Below are 16,389 nucleotides of genomic sequence, written 5' to 3'. Positions count from 1 at the left end.
TTATTTAAATTGCCTTTCAAATTAGTGAAGTACACTGTGGTAGTAAATCGTAAAGACTGGAAGACTGTAAATTTGGGGCCATAGTGTGAAAAGCTGATCAAGTGAAGTCAAACCTTGTAATAGCATTTTGGGCAAATTAAAGTAAACAAATAAATATACACGACAATATAAAGAGATGGCTTTCACAATCAGGTCTGTTAAAAAACGGCATGAATGTTTCAAAAATATGCTGAATTGTGATGAGGAAGCGACAAAATCTTCTTCTGAGTCAAGGTAAGCATGCAACATTATATAACTTGATGCTCAGATAAAGTTAGATAAAATGCTCTTAATAGGTGTGTCATCATATCGCAAGAGATAAGGATTCAGTGGCTAGTGTGCAAAGAAGAGCAAGATAGACTTAAGCATAAAAAAAACAACATGCTGTGGTAAATAGGAAGTTTTATCATAAATGTTTCAGGTTAAAGCTGCAAATGCTGGAGCTACCTTATTTATTTTTTAATTTATATATAACAACTCTGTAATTGCTAAAGTTTCCTTTGACACAACATAATCTGGATTATGAGATAATCCAGAATCATTGTAAGAGCCTGGATGAAATGTAGACATGTGGCAATTGAAGTTAATTGTAAATAGAAAATGTCTGCACATTGGAAACACATAGTGTTCTACTTAATTGCATAATGCTTTGTGAGAATTTCAGCAAAAAAGTGTGACTTATAAAAAAGGCTTGGTGATCCTAGTGGATGTATCAGAGGCCTCAACCAGACAGTGTACACAAATGATTAAGAAGGACAGTAGGATAATGGGTTATATTTGCATTGCCAGTTAAAGAAGGTTGCTTAAGTTGTGTAATGCATTTGGGAGGCCACCTCTAAAATCTTTTGGTTTGCAAGTAATAAGAAGCACTTATCAGTGGTAGGTGGAAACCCAAAGAGGAACTGTTGAATTTGTTTTCATGATAATACTGTGTAAACTATGAGGAAAGATTAAAAGAGATTAATCGCTTCATCTTGCCTAAGCAGAGGTTAAGGAGTCAAATTATAGGCTGTCTAACCTTATGAAGGTTGGATGCCAGTTGTTACATAATTCAGTCTTTAACAAGATACAGACTGAAATTGGTTAAAGAGAGTTTTGCACAAAAAAGTTTTCAAATCTTCCATGTAAGCAAAAATATTACCCACGTTCACATCCTTCTTTATGTCCTTGTACATACATACTGTTGGAAATTGGTATCCTCATTGTGTTTAACAAAGCAAGGTTTAAGATTTCCAAAAAGAACATTCATAGAAAAGTCAGGTACATGAAAAGCATAAAAAGAGACTGGCATAGAATTATAGCAGATCTTGATTCAAATAAGGTTTGTCTTTCTGAGCAGGCAGTGCGGCTAAGTCGACACTGACAGACATTCTCATAGAGAACTGGTCTGCACTTATAACAGAAAAAAACAATTAGCTTTTTATGTTTGATTCATTTGTTAAATTGTGGGCTTACTTTACATTTGAGCCTATATGTGATTTCAAAGCACTTCAACAATGTGTAACAGTTGATTTGTTTTCGAAGTTATTTTTGTAAAACTTGACTTGTGTATGAAATGTTATTTGATTTTAATAAAATCAATAAAATCCAAAAAACAACAATGTGTAACAGTGAATAATGCACCAGCATAAACAAAATAACCATAAGTGGTAGGACCTGCAATTTCATTGTATGATATGGCACTGTAGCCTTCTGTGATTGCTGTGCTATTTAATCAATATAGTGCACCACCATGTGTTACATAGATTTTTATATGTAATATATGCATGCATATGTAAAATGTTTGTGTTATGCATATATGTACTTGTGGTGAGGTTTTCCAGGTTTGTTCAGAATTTCAAGTGACTTGTGGCTGCCTTGACATACAACAAGTCTAGCAATCCTGGTTATACCCAACAAGACATACAGTATGTGCTGTATGTGACCTGTTGCGTTCTTACCAGTGTTCGTTTTCTGGTAATGGAGGATATATATGAAATTGAAACAATGGCCATCAAAGCAAGCTTGAAGTATATCATTAATGTCATCACTGATTTGCCCCCTTTTTTTTTTTCAAGGTGCTGATTGCAAACAATGGCATTGCTGCTGTCAAGTGCATGCGCTCCATTCGTCGTTGGTCATATGAGATGTTCAGGAATGAGAGAGCCATCCGGTTTGTGGTGATGGTGACTCCTGAGGACCTGAAAGCCAATGCAGGTAATGCTTTCTGTTTTAAATGCTGATTAGTTTATAGCAATGCTTGGCATTTTTCTTGTGTCAGCAAATAGTACTTTGACTATGTGTTTGAGCATAATATTTTAAACTTAAGTGATGTTTTGGTACTTTTGAAAAGAGCACATTTTACAAAGACATACTGTAAGAGTTCTATATATGGAATGGCTTATACACTAAAACTGATAACTTATCCCACTCAAATTTGTTCTTTTGCAGAATATATTAAAATGGCAGACCATTATGTGCCTGTTCCAGGCGGACCTAACAACAATAACTATGCTAATGTGGAGTTGATTGTGGATGTGGCAAATAGGATTCCAGTACAGGTACTCCATCTGAAATGTTGTTTACTACATAATTATTCATTTCTTTTGCCTTTTCGCCATTAATACTATATTCAAGCCACTTGACTGCTTCACATCTACTATAGACTACATCTTGACTTAGTCACTTTCTGTGCACAATCTTCTGTCCCTATTGGGCCTGCAGTAAACTGGTGCCTCTCTAAGGTTGTTTTACTGTCTTGCACTCAACACTGCTGCCATAGACTTCATCCCCTGTGACCTGATTTGGATGAAATGGGTCTGAGACCATTATACCAATAATTTAAAATGTGATTAAAACAGTTCAAAGTCACATTGTGTTTAGCCTGTTAGCACCAGCACTGTGTTCAAGGCAGTAAACCAACACTGGATGAGGCCACACACTAACATGGGGCCAATTTAGAATCTTCAGTTAACCTGCACATTTTTGAGGGAGTTGGGAGGAGGGCAGAAGATACCTTTGAGTAGGTAAGCAAAAGTCAAAACCTTAAAGTTATTTTAAAAAAGATGAAAAGAAGTACTTTTCTTATTTCTACTAACTCCAAACTGGGTGCAGTGTAGCCTCCACAGTTTCCACCTAGAAAATCGAGTCAAAAGCATTGAATTTTTTTCAGCAATAAAAAATGTTATTGTGTGTAACAGAAACTTGTAAATTCCAAAACGTCAACATCAGTACAGTGAGAAAGGTATGTTTAGTGTTTACTGATGCAGATTTAATACACATTCTTCATGTGATATGTTTTTTAGACAGTCACCAATGCACAGCCCAATGTTGCAATCAGGACAGTAGAAGTGTGTTTCTTTGTGTGCTTATTTTTTTCAGTTGCATGTGCACGAATGAGTAGAATGTCGGAACCTAAAGTGCAAGATTGACGTGCTCCTTGGGTTATTGTAGGCTATCTCGCAGCATATATCTATAGATACTTTATTAATCCCAAGCAGCCGCATACTGATAAAAAAACAATATTAAATTAAAGAGCTATAAAAATATAGGTAAAACAGACAATAACTTTGTATAATGTTAATGTTTACCCCCCTGGGTGGAATTGAAGAGTCACATAGTGTGGGGGAGGAACAATCTCCTCAGTCTGTCAGTGGAGCAGGATGGTGACAGCAGTCTGTTGCTGAAGCTGCTCCTCTGTCTGGAGATGATCCTGTTCAGTGGATGCAGTGGATTCTCCATGACTGACAGGAGTCTGCTCAGCGCCCGTCGCTCCACCACAGATGTGAAACTGTCCAGGTCCGTGCCTACAATAGAGCCTGCTTTCCTCACCAGTTTGTCCAGGCGTGAGGCATCCCTCTTCTTTATGCTGCCTCCCCAGCACACCATTGTGTAGAAGAGGGCGCTCGCCACAACCGTCTGATAGAACATCAGCAGCATCTTATTGCAGATGTTGAAAGACGCCAGCCTTCTAAGGAAGTATAGTCGTATATATAAATAAATATATTTCTCCTGACACAAATGTTGACAGTTGCTACATTGTGAATAGTGCATAAGAGTTAAGGTCTTTCTTGTCCTTCCACTTAATCGCGCATATTGCCACGTTGATAACACACCCCGAATCATTGCATGAACAAAGATAAAAGGCATATCTCAGTGGTTCGGTTGCTCAGTGCTGAATGTGTCAGTTTCACTACCAGTTCACATTGTCATCACTATCACTTGATTCAACAAATGGTACAGTTTAAGTCTGTTGTAAAACTCTCTTTACAGCTTCTAGGTCACGGGTGTCAAACTCCGGTCCTCGAGGGCTGCAGGTTTTCATTCTAACCATCTTCTTAATTAGTGACCAGTTTTTGCTGCTAATTAACTTTTTTCCATTAATTTTAATTAATTTGACTCAGGCCCCTTTGTTGTTTCTTTTTCCTTAATTAGCAGCCAAGTAATAGTGAGACACAAAATAAGCCTCCACATGGCCAACTCACCTGTGCCTATCACGCAATATCTGAAAATAAAGAAAGGTGAAGGTCTCAGTAAGGTTGATCTCTCGGGTCACCAAAACATTTTGACGGTGTTCTTAAAAAAGCAGAAAATTAACAGTTTTGAAAATATCTGCTCTGGCAGAATGAGAGCAACAACAAGCCATGGAATTAAATAATGAGTTTAATTAACAGCAACAATTGGCTTCTCATTAAGAAAGTGATTGGAGTGAAATCGGTTGGAGTTTGAAACCCCAATTTAGCTGGTCATCTGTTGGCTTGTTTCATATCTCATTTCAGTTTGGCTGTCATTTAATGAAGAAAAGAATCAATTCAGAGCACTGAATCCTTAAAAGCACGGCTATTAAAATGAAGGGAAAAAGAATTTAATTAGCAGTGAAAACCAGTCACTGATTAGGAAAAGTGTTAGAATGAAAACCTGCAACCACTGCGACCCTCCAGGCCTGGAGTTTGACACCCCTGTTCTAAGTTATACTCCATTGTAGTTTTGGTTGAAGGCTCTGCCCCACTCATGAATACTGATGAGTTACCATTCATTAATTTTTGCAGAATGATGTTATTTCATCCACTAGATGGCAGACGCTAACTGTCCCAACACTCTAAAGTGGATCTTTACATGTCACTCTGAGTCTGACTTGGTAATAGCCATATTTACATGCAGTTTTGAGCTCAAGTCATGCTTGGGGTTAACATCGAGGGAGTTAATAGCCTTGGGATTCTATTTCAAAGTATGTATATATAACTAAGTAGCATATGAAAACTCAATATGTGGTACCATTGACTTTGAAGTTTTGTTTTTTTTTTTAAGTTACATTTTTTGGCGTGGGTATTAACTGTTGATATTCTTCACATTTAGCTGTTAAGTGTGCAGCCATCTTCAGTATTTGTTAATAATAATGAAGTTGTCTCTCACAAGCAGTAAAAGTAACCAATTCATGTGAACCTTATTCACAACTGGATTGAGGACTTTTCACTCCAACATTAAGCCATACATTTTACGGGTTCCATAAGACCAGGCACCAAGGTGTTAACAGTAGTAGTGTTAAATAAATCAATAAAGTTTATACCTCTGAAATGGAGGATATTGTGTATTAGATTACTATTCTTTTGATCCCATCCACAGTTAAAAGGGAGATACTGTATACTATAGTTAACATAACTTGAGATCAGTGTTGTTGTATATGAAGACACCATATACAGTACTCTCTAAACACCATCTCTCTCTCTGTCACAGGCAGTCTGGGCTGGATGGGGACATGCTTCTGAGAATCCCAAACTTCCTGAACTACTACAGAAAAATGGAATAGCCTTTCTTGGTAAGACAAAAACATAAGCATGAATATTTTGGATCTGATCTTCATTTTCCTGGATTGGATTTTTAGTTCTAAAAATACTGCTTGTATTAAAAAGGAAAATGTGCAGAAAACTGAACATACTTGCTTTGAACAAAAGCTTTATGTGACCTTGCAGCCGAAGTTGAAATTGATTATGATTTTATATTCCTTATGTGAATATCAACCTATTGATCCATGGGAAATGTTTGCATTTGGGTTTTATGCACATTTATTGCAGGTCCTCCAAGCAAGGCCATGTGGGCACTGGGTGACAAAGTGGCATCATCAATTGTTGCTCAGAGTGCAGATATCCCAACTCTGCCTTGGAGTGGCTCAGGTGAGTTTTTAATGTTGGTTTGGCAGATTTCAGCAATTTCTTTCAAAAGATGACATTAGCTTAATGTATTTAACATGTTTGGAGTTGCCAAATTTGACAAAAATATAATCTTCTTAAACACACTTAATCCAATTTAGCTTTGCAGGGGTCAAGTGCCTGTCCTGGCAATAATGAATGGGCTCAAAGCCAGGAACAGCCTTGGATAGGGCACCAGTCCATCATAGGTCCTGCTTATGCTCACAACCACTCACAATGGCTCAGTTTAGAGTCCTCTGTTAATGTAAAACACGCATTTCTGAGTATGTGAGAGGAATATCAAGAGTACCTAGAGGAAAAACCAATCGTATGGATCCACATTGGATTGGATTATCTCCAGGTGGCCATGAAACCAGTGTTTCCTTATAGCAGCCATGAGACTGACTTGTCCAGTCCAAGTTCTCCACAGTTTTTTTTGCTGCTTAAGGCTCCTTCAAATGGAGTGTGAATTTTGGAAAGACATGATTGTTTATGTATGGTTTTTACTTGCAGAACTCAGAGTGGAATGGTCCGAACACAACCAGCAACTTGGGCAAGTAATCAGTGTTCCTCAAGATATTTATGTCAAAGGCTGCGTCAAGGATTTTGAAGAAGGACTTTTGGTAACTTTTCTGTCATCAATACTGTAATATCTTTTTTTTTCCAATTCTAATTTCATCCTTTGGAAAGTTCTCTGATTTCTTAGTCGGAGCTATATGAGCTAAAATTTTAGAGTAGATTCTTTCACATTCTCGCAGTTTAGTGTGTTTTCAAAAATGGAGTATTAACCTGTTTAACTTAGTGGTATTTACTTTGATGTTGTTCTTGTATTGATCACTGGCAAAATACAAATTCGATGCATTGTGCTTGTTAAAAAATTAAATATGAAAAAGTATATTTGTGGTGAATAATAGTGTCATCTAAAGTAGAAGTGAGCCTTAAAACCTTCCCGTTTAAATGCTGACTCTCTAGGAATCTCTTCCTGAAAAGATTGATCAATGGCTGTATCTCATCATTTTCAGAGTGCAGAGAAAATTGGATATCCAGTCATGGTAAAAGCTTCAGAAGGTGGAGGGGGAAAAGGTATCAGAAAGGCTGACAATGCCGTGGATTTTGCCAATTTTTTCCGCCAGGTATTAAAATTCAAAGTACAACCATACATTGAAAATATATGGTAAATGCCTACCAAGAAGCTAATTAAAATCCCGTCATTGTTGAATTCCAAGACTCCCACTCTCCCCATGCCTCTTTCTATGAATGGGGGTAACAGTTTGAAAGTGTAGCAGTATATACAGTATGTTGAACCTGACCCAGTGGTGCCATGTACCACAACAGGATGCAAAGAAAAGAAACAAAATAGATGGGAGTCGCTAACAGTTCATTGTTCATTGCAATTTCTTATTAAAGTAATGAATGTTTGGCTTGGAATTAAATACTTTTAAATGGATTTGAAAGGTCTTATTTTACCAAAGGTTTTGTCTGTGTTACAGGTCCAAGCAGAAGTGCCCGGCTCTCCAATCTTTGTCATGCAAGTTGCAGAACATGCACGGCACTTAGAAGTGCAGATCCTTGCCGACCAGTATGGGAATGCTATTTCTTTGTTTGGCCGAGACTGTTCCATTCAAAGACGCCACCAGAAGATCATTGAGGAGGCTCCAGCAACCATAGCTGCTCCAGCTGTGTTTGAGTTCATGGAGCAGGTTAGAATTTCCTGTTTCCTCCGATTCCAAGGTGGCCATTCAGTTGTATCTTGACTCATTATTTGCTTTACTGTCTTTTATAGGTTAGTCATAGAGAAAATGTGTGTATGAGGTCTTGCATATTAAAATCAAAAGACTTGAGATTTGGACTTAGAAGGCAACCAGAAACATATAGGGCAGGAATACCTTGTACTTTTAAAACTCTAAATTATGTGATTAATTCCTCCATTTAGATTCCTGCTCTGATTTTTGTAAAGTGCTTTTTTGTGTTTACCGTATTGTTGCCACATTTGTGTGGCTTGGCTTGTTCTTATTGAAAAAGATGGCCAGCATGGTGTGAACTTTTAACCTCAATGCTGATGGCTTGCTTCCTTTCAGTGTGCAGTGCGAATGGCTAAGATGGTAGGCTATGTGAGTGCTGGGACAGTGGAGTACCTCTACTGTGAAGATGGCAGTTTCCATTTCCTAGAGTTGAACCCACGACTACAAGTGGAGCACCCTTGTACGGAAATGATTGCAGATGTCAACCTCCCTGCAGCACAGCTTCAGGTAATGATAAACTCTTAAAATGTATTTTGTGTGTAACAGTTCTGTGGTCATTTGCTCTTTTCTTTCATGATGATCTTCTCTCCTTCAGATTGCAATGGGAATTCCTCTGCACAGGATCAAAGACATTCGAGTTCTTTATGGAGAGACACCCTGGGGTGATACACTCATTGATTTTCAGAACCCCGGTAGTACCCCCTGCCCACGTGGCCATGTCATCGCTGTGAGAATTACCAGTGAGAACCCTGATGAGGTACTAGAATACCGGTGCATTCAATGCTAAGACATGCAGTATATAAGCTAGCACTTCTGCATCTTGTCTGCACAGGCTTTCTCCATCAGTCAAATGTCAAGTGATCAGCATGATTAGAAACTGCAAATGGGTGCAGTATGAATGAATGAATGTGTGAACTTGTCAGTTCGTTTGTAGTTAAATCAGTGATTAAATTAAATGGTTGGATGGGTTTATATTTGTTTCACAGACCTGAGCAATAGGTATTGTTGCTGTTGTTCCATGATGTTGCATACTCCCTACATTTTCTTAATATTTTTAAAGCAAAACCTTCTTGAAACTCTAAACTAACAATTTTTTTTTCTCAAAACTGTGTTTTAAACTTGATGACTGAATTATGCAGATTTTTAGACCAAAATGATTCCTTCATCTCCTAATATCTGTGTTTTCTAATATATAGGGCTTCAAACCAAGTTCAGGCACTGTGCAGGAGCTGAATTTTCGCAGTAACAAAAATGTCTGGGGATATTTCAGTGTCGGCGCTGCTGGGGGTTTACATGAATTTGCTGACTCTCAGTTTGGTCACTGCTTTTCCTGGGGAGAAAACAGGGAGGAAGCCATTTCGTAAGTGAACATTTTCAGTTATGCCTCTTAGCGGCCTTCACCAGTAAAGATAACTTACCTTATAAGGATGTATGAAAAGTTTGGACGAGAAAAGGATATAAGGTCAAACAAAGTTAGTCAATCCCTTCTTTACCAAAATAAAACAAGATCTGATGGCCCACAAAGTACTACTGTCATAAACTCTACTTGGTTACTTGTTCAGATATATGGTTACTACATACTAATAAATTCAGTCAAGAAGTTGAGCAGGAAAGGATGAAATAATTGGGTTGAAGTTGAATGTTCTCATCCCGTCTCATACCTCAAACTACTATTAGTATTGCTGCAAATTAAGATGAAGAGAATAGGGTCAGAGAACTTTACTTTTTCTGAATGACATTATTGGTATTAATTCTGATTTAGTTAGAATATTGTAAAATGCATACTCTAAATTATGCCACATATTTTCCATTTAGATAATTTTATGTGATTATGCCCTCTTTTAAGCTATCTATCAGTTTTACTTTCTTAACTTTTTTCCTGAGCAATATTTGCACTGTTGGTTTATTCTATATCACAAATTATCCCACTGGATAACAGGTATGTGCCTAAAGGCACAGGTTAAATGTAACCAAAAGAAAAATTGAAAATGCAGGTATGTATCTTAAGCTAATAAACATATATTTTGAAGCCCAATATTTTTCTGCATCATTAGTTTGCTTAATTTGTTTGCTGGATTAAACCTACATATGTCAATTCAACTTCATGCAGACTGGCAGTGAAATGTAAAAAAAGTATAATACAAAAATGGGTATGGTGTGTGAAGGACTGGGGTGCACACCTCTTATAGCAACCCTCTCACACTCATTCATGACAAATGGTGGTGCTAGGCAGAGCATGACGCGCTCCTTCTATACTATTGCTATAATTGCTATATCTCACTTACTGTTTGTATTTTCTTCTGTAGATATTAGCTGGCTGACTTTTTTTTTATTTATTTTTTTTTTTATTTATATAATCTTCCACCAAAGTATATTTGTATTAGACTAATACAAGGTGCAATGCTTGCCTTTACTATGCAGTAGCTTTTATGCTACTGATGAACTTTCATATTTCACATATTGAATGGTAGGAGAGAAACCAAGTTTGCTGTACCTTTTGGAGCAGCATAAGGGGTCACTCAGGGATATTTCACTGTGTTTAGTTCTCCGCTATATATGTAACATAGGAACACATCCTTTGTGTATGACTGAGGTTCTGTTGTAATTAATACTTTTTTACTTATTAGTTACAAACATTATAGCCACTGCTCCTAGGCCTCCTAATAATAGGCTAAAGGCATGACCCCGTCTTTAGGGCAAACATAACTACTTATTTCGCATAGCCAGACGGTCAGCCTTGTAGTGTGATTCACTGTGTGTTGTTTTTTTTTTTATGTTAGAAACATGGTGGTTGCAATGAAAGAACTGTCCATCCGTGGGGATTTCCGAACAACAGTGGAATATTTGATCAAACTGCTGGAGACTGAGTGCTTCCTAAATAATGATATTGACACGGGTTGGCTTGATCACTTGATAGCAGAAAAGGTTCAGGTAAGGTGTCGCGTTGTTTAGATTGGTACTCAAGGAAGACACTACTGTTCTTCTTAAGAAGCCTTTTAAAGTCTTAGAAAGTCTTTCAAGAATTGTTTTGTAGTATGGATGTTTGCTAAAATGTTTTAATGTAACAAAGGAGATGTCCAAAAATAAGGCCGCAGTTTTCTGACTTGGTAGACACTGTAATCAAAAGCAGTTTGTATTGAAAAATGGCCAATATTGAAATGTGGCCTCATGCTGAGTTGACTATATAATACATCTGTCTCTATCTATATGCGTGTATAGAGTAATAAATACGTAATTTCTTTACAGTTAATCTAAGCTAACATATTACTGGTTTCTCTCCTCTTTCAGGTTGAGCGACCGGATACTATGCTTGGAGTGGTCTGTGGAGCACTGCATGTGGCTGATGCCACATTCAGAAAAAGCATGTCTGATTTCCTGCATTCACTTGAGCGGTACAGTGCATTTATAGCATTGCTTTGTATTGGTGGTGTTTTCAATGGTGGTATGGTGTTGTACAGTCACATTTTACTACCGACATGCACAAAGTCATCCAGCACCATTAGGCTTGTGGAATATGTACATTTTAACATGGTTTTTGATATATTTTCTCCTGCTCAGTTACTGTAATGGGTTTTCTGCACATTTACAATGAGTAAAATGTTCAGTTTTTTTTAGTTGCTGATACCCCTGTGCATGTAGAAGTGCATACCTTATCCACGGCAGAGCACATTCATGCACACGCCTTCTACCACTCTTGCCAGGCTAAAGTACAGTTGACAATTAATTTGACAATGCAAGTTTCTGGAATGTACAAGAGACTTTGGAGTTATTAGGCAAGGTGCCAATGTGCTGTCTAGATAAACAGTATTAAGCATATTTTAAAATATTGGTCGATCATGTCTAAGCATTTCATGAATTTAAATACATGATGTATAGAAATTTCTTTTGACTTAGACAGCCTAGCATATTTGAGGAAAAATGGACTTGTGCTGCTGTCTCGACAGCTTACCTAGATAATCTATGTTTTGGCAGGGGCCAGGTCCTTCCTGCTGACTCCTTAGTGAACACTGTCAGTGTCAATCTGATTTATGAAAGTGTCAAGTACATTTTACAGGTAAGTAACTTGTCTATTGCCACTTTTCTTTCTGAGTTTTATATCATATGCCAAAAGACTAGACTTTTATCATGTAGTCCACAGAAATATTTAATCTTCATAGTTACTAATATTGATGAACAATAAAAAGTCTGGTTTTCTCCACTTTTTGTAACCTAGCTTAATAATGGATATAGATTTAAGTAGTACAAGTGTCAAGAGTTTATGGACCTGTCTTAACAATCATCACAGTTGCCTTTTTGTGTTTAGTTGGGCACACTAAAGACTTGGGAATTCTCCAGTGCTTTTTACAGTCAAGAATTTCTTCCTCCTGTTTAACCTTCTTTTTGCAGGTGGCTCGTCAGTCTCCGACCACATATGTGATAATCATGAATGGATCTCATATTGAGATTGATGTACACATTCTGAGTGATGGTGGTCTCCTCCTGTCCTATGATGGCAATAGCTATACCACATACATGAAAGAAGAAATAGACAAGTAGGTGCAAACTATTATATATATATATATATATATATATATATATATATATATATATATATATATATATATATATATATATATATATATATATATATATATATATATTTTTTTTTATTTATTTATAATTAGCTATATTTATATAGTAGTTGTTCTGTAGTCATGGAAACCACACAAAAACTGAGTGGCATTCTTCAACTACATTACGCCAGTAATGCTGCTATAACTCAGCTATTTGTTAATTCTGGCTTTATGGACATACTGGAGTGTGGGTCAATATTAAAAACCAAAACACATCTTTTAAACTAAATGGAAAGTTAAGAAGGTAGCTTTGTTAAGTTCTGAATCAGAGTGTTGGGATTTTTTTTTCTGATTGTCATATTCTGTTCTTGTAACCCTAAATGTTTGATTATAGGTATCGCATTATCATTGGCAACAAAACTTGTGTGTTTGAAAAGGAGAAAGACCCCACAATTCTCAGGGCACCTTCTGCTGGCAAACTTCTACAGTACATGGTAGAAGATGGAGGGCATGTTTTTTCCAAGCAGTGCTATGCAGAGATTGAAGTAAATTGATATTTCCACTTGTTGAATGATTGTAATGTTATTGTTTTGCAATGAAAATGTTCAACATTAAGTGGTTTTCTGTTCTCCAATGAATGCTTGAAGTGTTTTAGTATAACATCTACCTGCTCTAGCTTGCATTGTCTCGCTACTTTGCTTTTCCAAGGCAGCAGCCTTGATTTTACTAAATAACTCGACAGTAGACTTTTCATTATGAATTGTCTCAAATGTATTAACCTAATAAATGGCAAAACAAATTAATGCTAATATACAGTATCTATCCACAGGTGATGAAGATGGTGATGACTCTGACAGTTGAGGAATCAGGCTGTGTTCACTATGTTAAGAGACCTGGGGCGGTGCTGGAGGCTGGCTGTATTGTGGCTCGCATGGAGCTGGATGATCCTTCTTCTGTTCACCCAGTACATTTTTCATATTTTTACTTTTTTTCTTCCAGACTTGGCTGAAACATAATTCCCATTAAGTATATAAAAGCCTGTATTTCTTTGCTAATAATGGTCCGTTTTGCAGATCTCATCTGGGAGTTCAAATGGCACCAACATTAAATGCCACTACCTGAATTCTTCAAGGAAACTGCATGATCAGGAAAAAATGTTGCATATCAACCAAGATCTGACTTCACTACCCCCTGCACTGTCATTGCACAGTGCCCACAAAAATTACCTTGTGCACCACTGTCATGACTCTCAGCTGCCTTACTTAGTCATTGCATGCTTCCAGTTCTGTCATGTGGTATGTTGGGATTCTCTTCTTTAAGATCCTTGCCCTTGCACTGTATACTATACTTGCTGTAAACAACAAGTCATCTGTGGGTCACTGTCATAAATGTCAACCATACTGTCATTGTCTATAACTAGTCATTCTGTTATGCTGGTAGTACCCATAAGGAGTGATTTCCCATTTGCAGGAATAGGAAACCAGCTTACACCTTTTAAGTGGAACTCCTTAGACTTCATGCTGGGATTACCAAGAAATCTGCAGCATTAATAACAGACATACCTGGGCTTTTATATACCGTACTTTTGAATATGGTTAGCCAGTGATGAAAAAGATAGCTTTGTTAACTTGCAGTACTCGGACACTAGCTTAACACGAGGTTGTTTTGCCTTCCAAGTGTGTAATCTTGTTATGTCTAGTAGATTTCCTCCAGCAGTCCAAATACACGCTGCATGATATAGTTTTGTCCAATTTGCCCACTAAGTATATGTCTAATAGAGGCTAACACAAGGTTTGAACAGTAATCTACAGTTTTGTGGTCACCTACTAACTTCCACAATTTCCAGGCCAGGCTCGACACAGAGACACGTCTGCTCCAGCAGCCTCCGCCAGTGCTTGGGGAGAAGCTTCATCAGGTTTTCCACAGTGTCCTGGAAAATCTCATTAAAGTTATGGATGGATACTGCTTGCCAGCGCCTTTTTTCAGCAGTAAGGTACAACTTTCTCTTTGTTTTTTGACAAACTTGCAGAACAAAATCCATTGAACCGCTTACATTTGTGCTTTCAGAATTTTCTGAAGTTTTAATGGTTGATTTTTCTAGTCCCTTTTCTACTTCTCTCTCAGTAAGCATTTCAACAGGAGTTGAATACTATTTTTTGGGTAAAATTATTTTTTGTTTTTAATTTCTTGCTTCAGTTCAAGGGGAATACACAATGTAAGATTATTATTTCTATTACTTTGCTATTGTAACCTCTGTCAAAACCGCTGATCATTTTTTTAATACTTTGCATAGAAATTAAAGGTTGCTGACTGAAAAATCTTCTAGTCCATAGAATGATTAATTTGTGGCAGTGATTTTTCCTCAATAGTAGGAAAGAAGTGTTAGTTACACAGAAAGAGGTAGGTAGGGTGCAGTGACAGATTCAAATGGCAACAGGCTCATGAACATGGTATCATGTGAAGTTCCTACAGTGCACTATGCTCTCTGAAACCTTCCTCTCCAGGCCAGCATTAAGTTGTTAATCAATTTGTGATGTAGTAGCTCTTCTGTGGGATCAGACCAGATTGATTAACCTTTCCCTCCCCAAATGCATCAATAAGCCTTGGGCACCCATATGAACCTTGTCATCCATTCACTAGTTGACCTTCCTTGGACCCTTTTGTTAGGTACTAACCACTGCACACAGGCAACACCCCACAAGAATGCCATTTTGCAGATGCTCGGACCCAGTCGCCTAGCCATTTCAATTTGTCCCTTGTCAAATTAGCTCAGATCCTTATGCTTCCCCATTTTTCCTGCTTCCAACACATCACCTTCAAGAACTGACTGTGTACTTGCTGCCTAATCTATCCCAGCACTTTACAGGTGCCACTGTAATTTGATCATCAATAATATTCACGTCAGCTGGCAGTGCTTTTACTGTTGTGGCTGTTCAGTGTATTTTTTTATTTTGTTTAAACTTGAAAATGTGTAAGGAAGCAGTAGTTTTAAGAAAGTGCTGCAAATTCAAAGCTTAAGTATCTTTAGTTTGCAACTCTGCAAAAATATAGCAATAAACATTACTGTGTTATCTTCAATGAACTGGCAGTCCTGTCCATTAACTCTGAGTGGTCATTGATGTGACCTGCAGAGTCTGTGCTCTTTCAAAAACGAACTTCAGTGTCTAGTAAGAATAGTTAGAATATCTGAAAGGTGAACAATGCTATAATTACCATATAATCACAATTTTGAGCAGCTGGTGCAGAGTCTGCCTGTTGACCTTTTCCTTAAGATTAACTACTATTAGTCCCACCTATTACCTTTTAACTATGTGTATCTTTATATATTCTCTTGAATGTTACTAAAGCATTGTATCACAAAATAGATAAATGGGTGTTGATTTGTGGATCGTCATTAAAGACTGATATTAATCTTCTTAAACATGTAAACATAATTTTTTTTTTTCCACCTCAGGTGAAAGAGTGGGTTGGCAAGCTGATGAAAACCCTAAGGGACCCTTCTCTCCCTCTGCTAGAACTGCAGGAAATCATGACCAGCGTCTCGGGCAGGATACCTGTGACTGTGGAGAAAGCTGTGCGCAAAGTCATGGCACAGTATGCTAGTAATATCACCTCAGTGCTTTGTCAGTTTCCGAGTCAGCTGGTGAGTACTCTGCTGCGGTTGCTCATATTTTTGTTCAGATTGTGTTAAGAGGGTCAAGACTGTTGAAAGGTGGAGGAAAAATGCCAACAAAATGTTTCCTTTCCACAGATAGCCAATATTCTGGATAGTCATGCTGCTACTCTCCAAAGGAAAGCTGACAGAGAGGTCTTCTTCATGAACACTCAAAGCATTGTGCAGCTTGTACAGAAGTAGGTATTAGTAGGTTTGAATCTAAGAGTCAGAGTTAC

At 37.5% G+C, this 16,389-nt stretch overlaps 1 protein-coding gene across 5 annotated transcripts in view; it reads left to right on the top strand.

Annotated features, from left to right (window-relative positions):
* Positions 1-16,389, top strand: part of acacb (acetyl-CoA carboxylase beta) — a 70,615-nt gene that overhangs the window by 27,722 nt on the left and 26,504 nt on the right. For all 5 annotated transcript variants that reach the window (XM_039771805.1, XM_039771803.1, XM_039771801.1 and 2 more), the window contains 19 exons: positions 2,097-2,235; positions 2,470-2,579; positions 5,752-5,833; positions 6,090-6,188; positions 6,717-6,826; positions 7,226-7,336; positions 7,694-7,903; positions 8,282-8,452; positions 8,541-8,702; positions 9,142-9,305; positions 10,726-10,876; positions 11,234-11,337; positions 11,918-11,999; positions 12,332-12,477; positions 12,893-13,043; positions 13,328-13,462; positions 14,345-14,491; positions 15,953-16,141; positions 16,250-16,350. In XM_039771805.1, coding sequence (XP_039627739.1) covers positions 2,097-2,235; positions 2,470-2,579; positions 5,752-5,833; positions 6,090-6,188; positions 6,717-6,826; positions 7,226-7,336; positions 7,694-7,903; positions 8,282-8,452; positions 8,541-8,702; positions 9,142-9,305; positions 10,726-10,876; positions 11,234-11,337; positions 11,918-11,999; positions 12,332-12,477; positions 12,893-13,043; positions 13,328-13,462; positions 14,345-14,491; positions 15,953-16,141; positions 16,250-16,350 — 2,564 coding nt within the window. The remainder of the gene's footprint in view (positions 1-2,096; positions 2,236-2,469; positions 2,580-5,751; positions 5,834-6,089; positions 6,189-6,716; positions 6,827-7,225; positions 7,337-7,693; positions 7,904-8,281; positions 8,453-8,540; positions 8,703-9,141; positions 9,306-10,725; positions 10,877-11,233; positions 11,338-11,917; positions 12,000-12,331; positions 12,478-12,892; positions 13,044-13,327; positions 13,463-14,344; positions 14,492-15,952; positions 16,142-16,249; positions 16,351-16,389) is intronic.

This window comes from Polypterus senegalus, chromosome 12, assembly GCF_016835505.1.
Source record: "Polypterus senegalus isolate Bchr_013 chromosome 12, ASM1683550v1, whole genome shotgun sequence".
NCBI classification, from domain to species: Eukaryota; Metazoa; Chordata; class Cladistia; order Polypteriformes; family Polypteridae; genus Polypterus; species Polypterus senegalus.
This window is presented reverse-complemented; position numbering and strand designations above follow the sequence as displayed.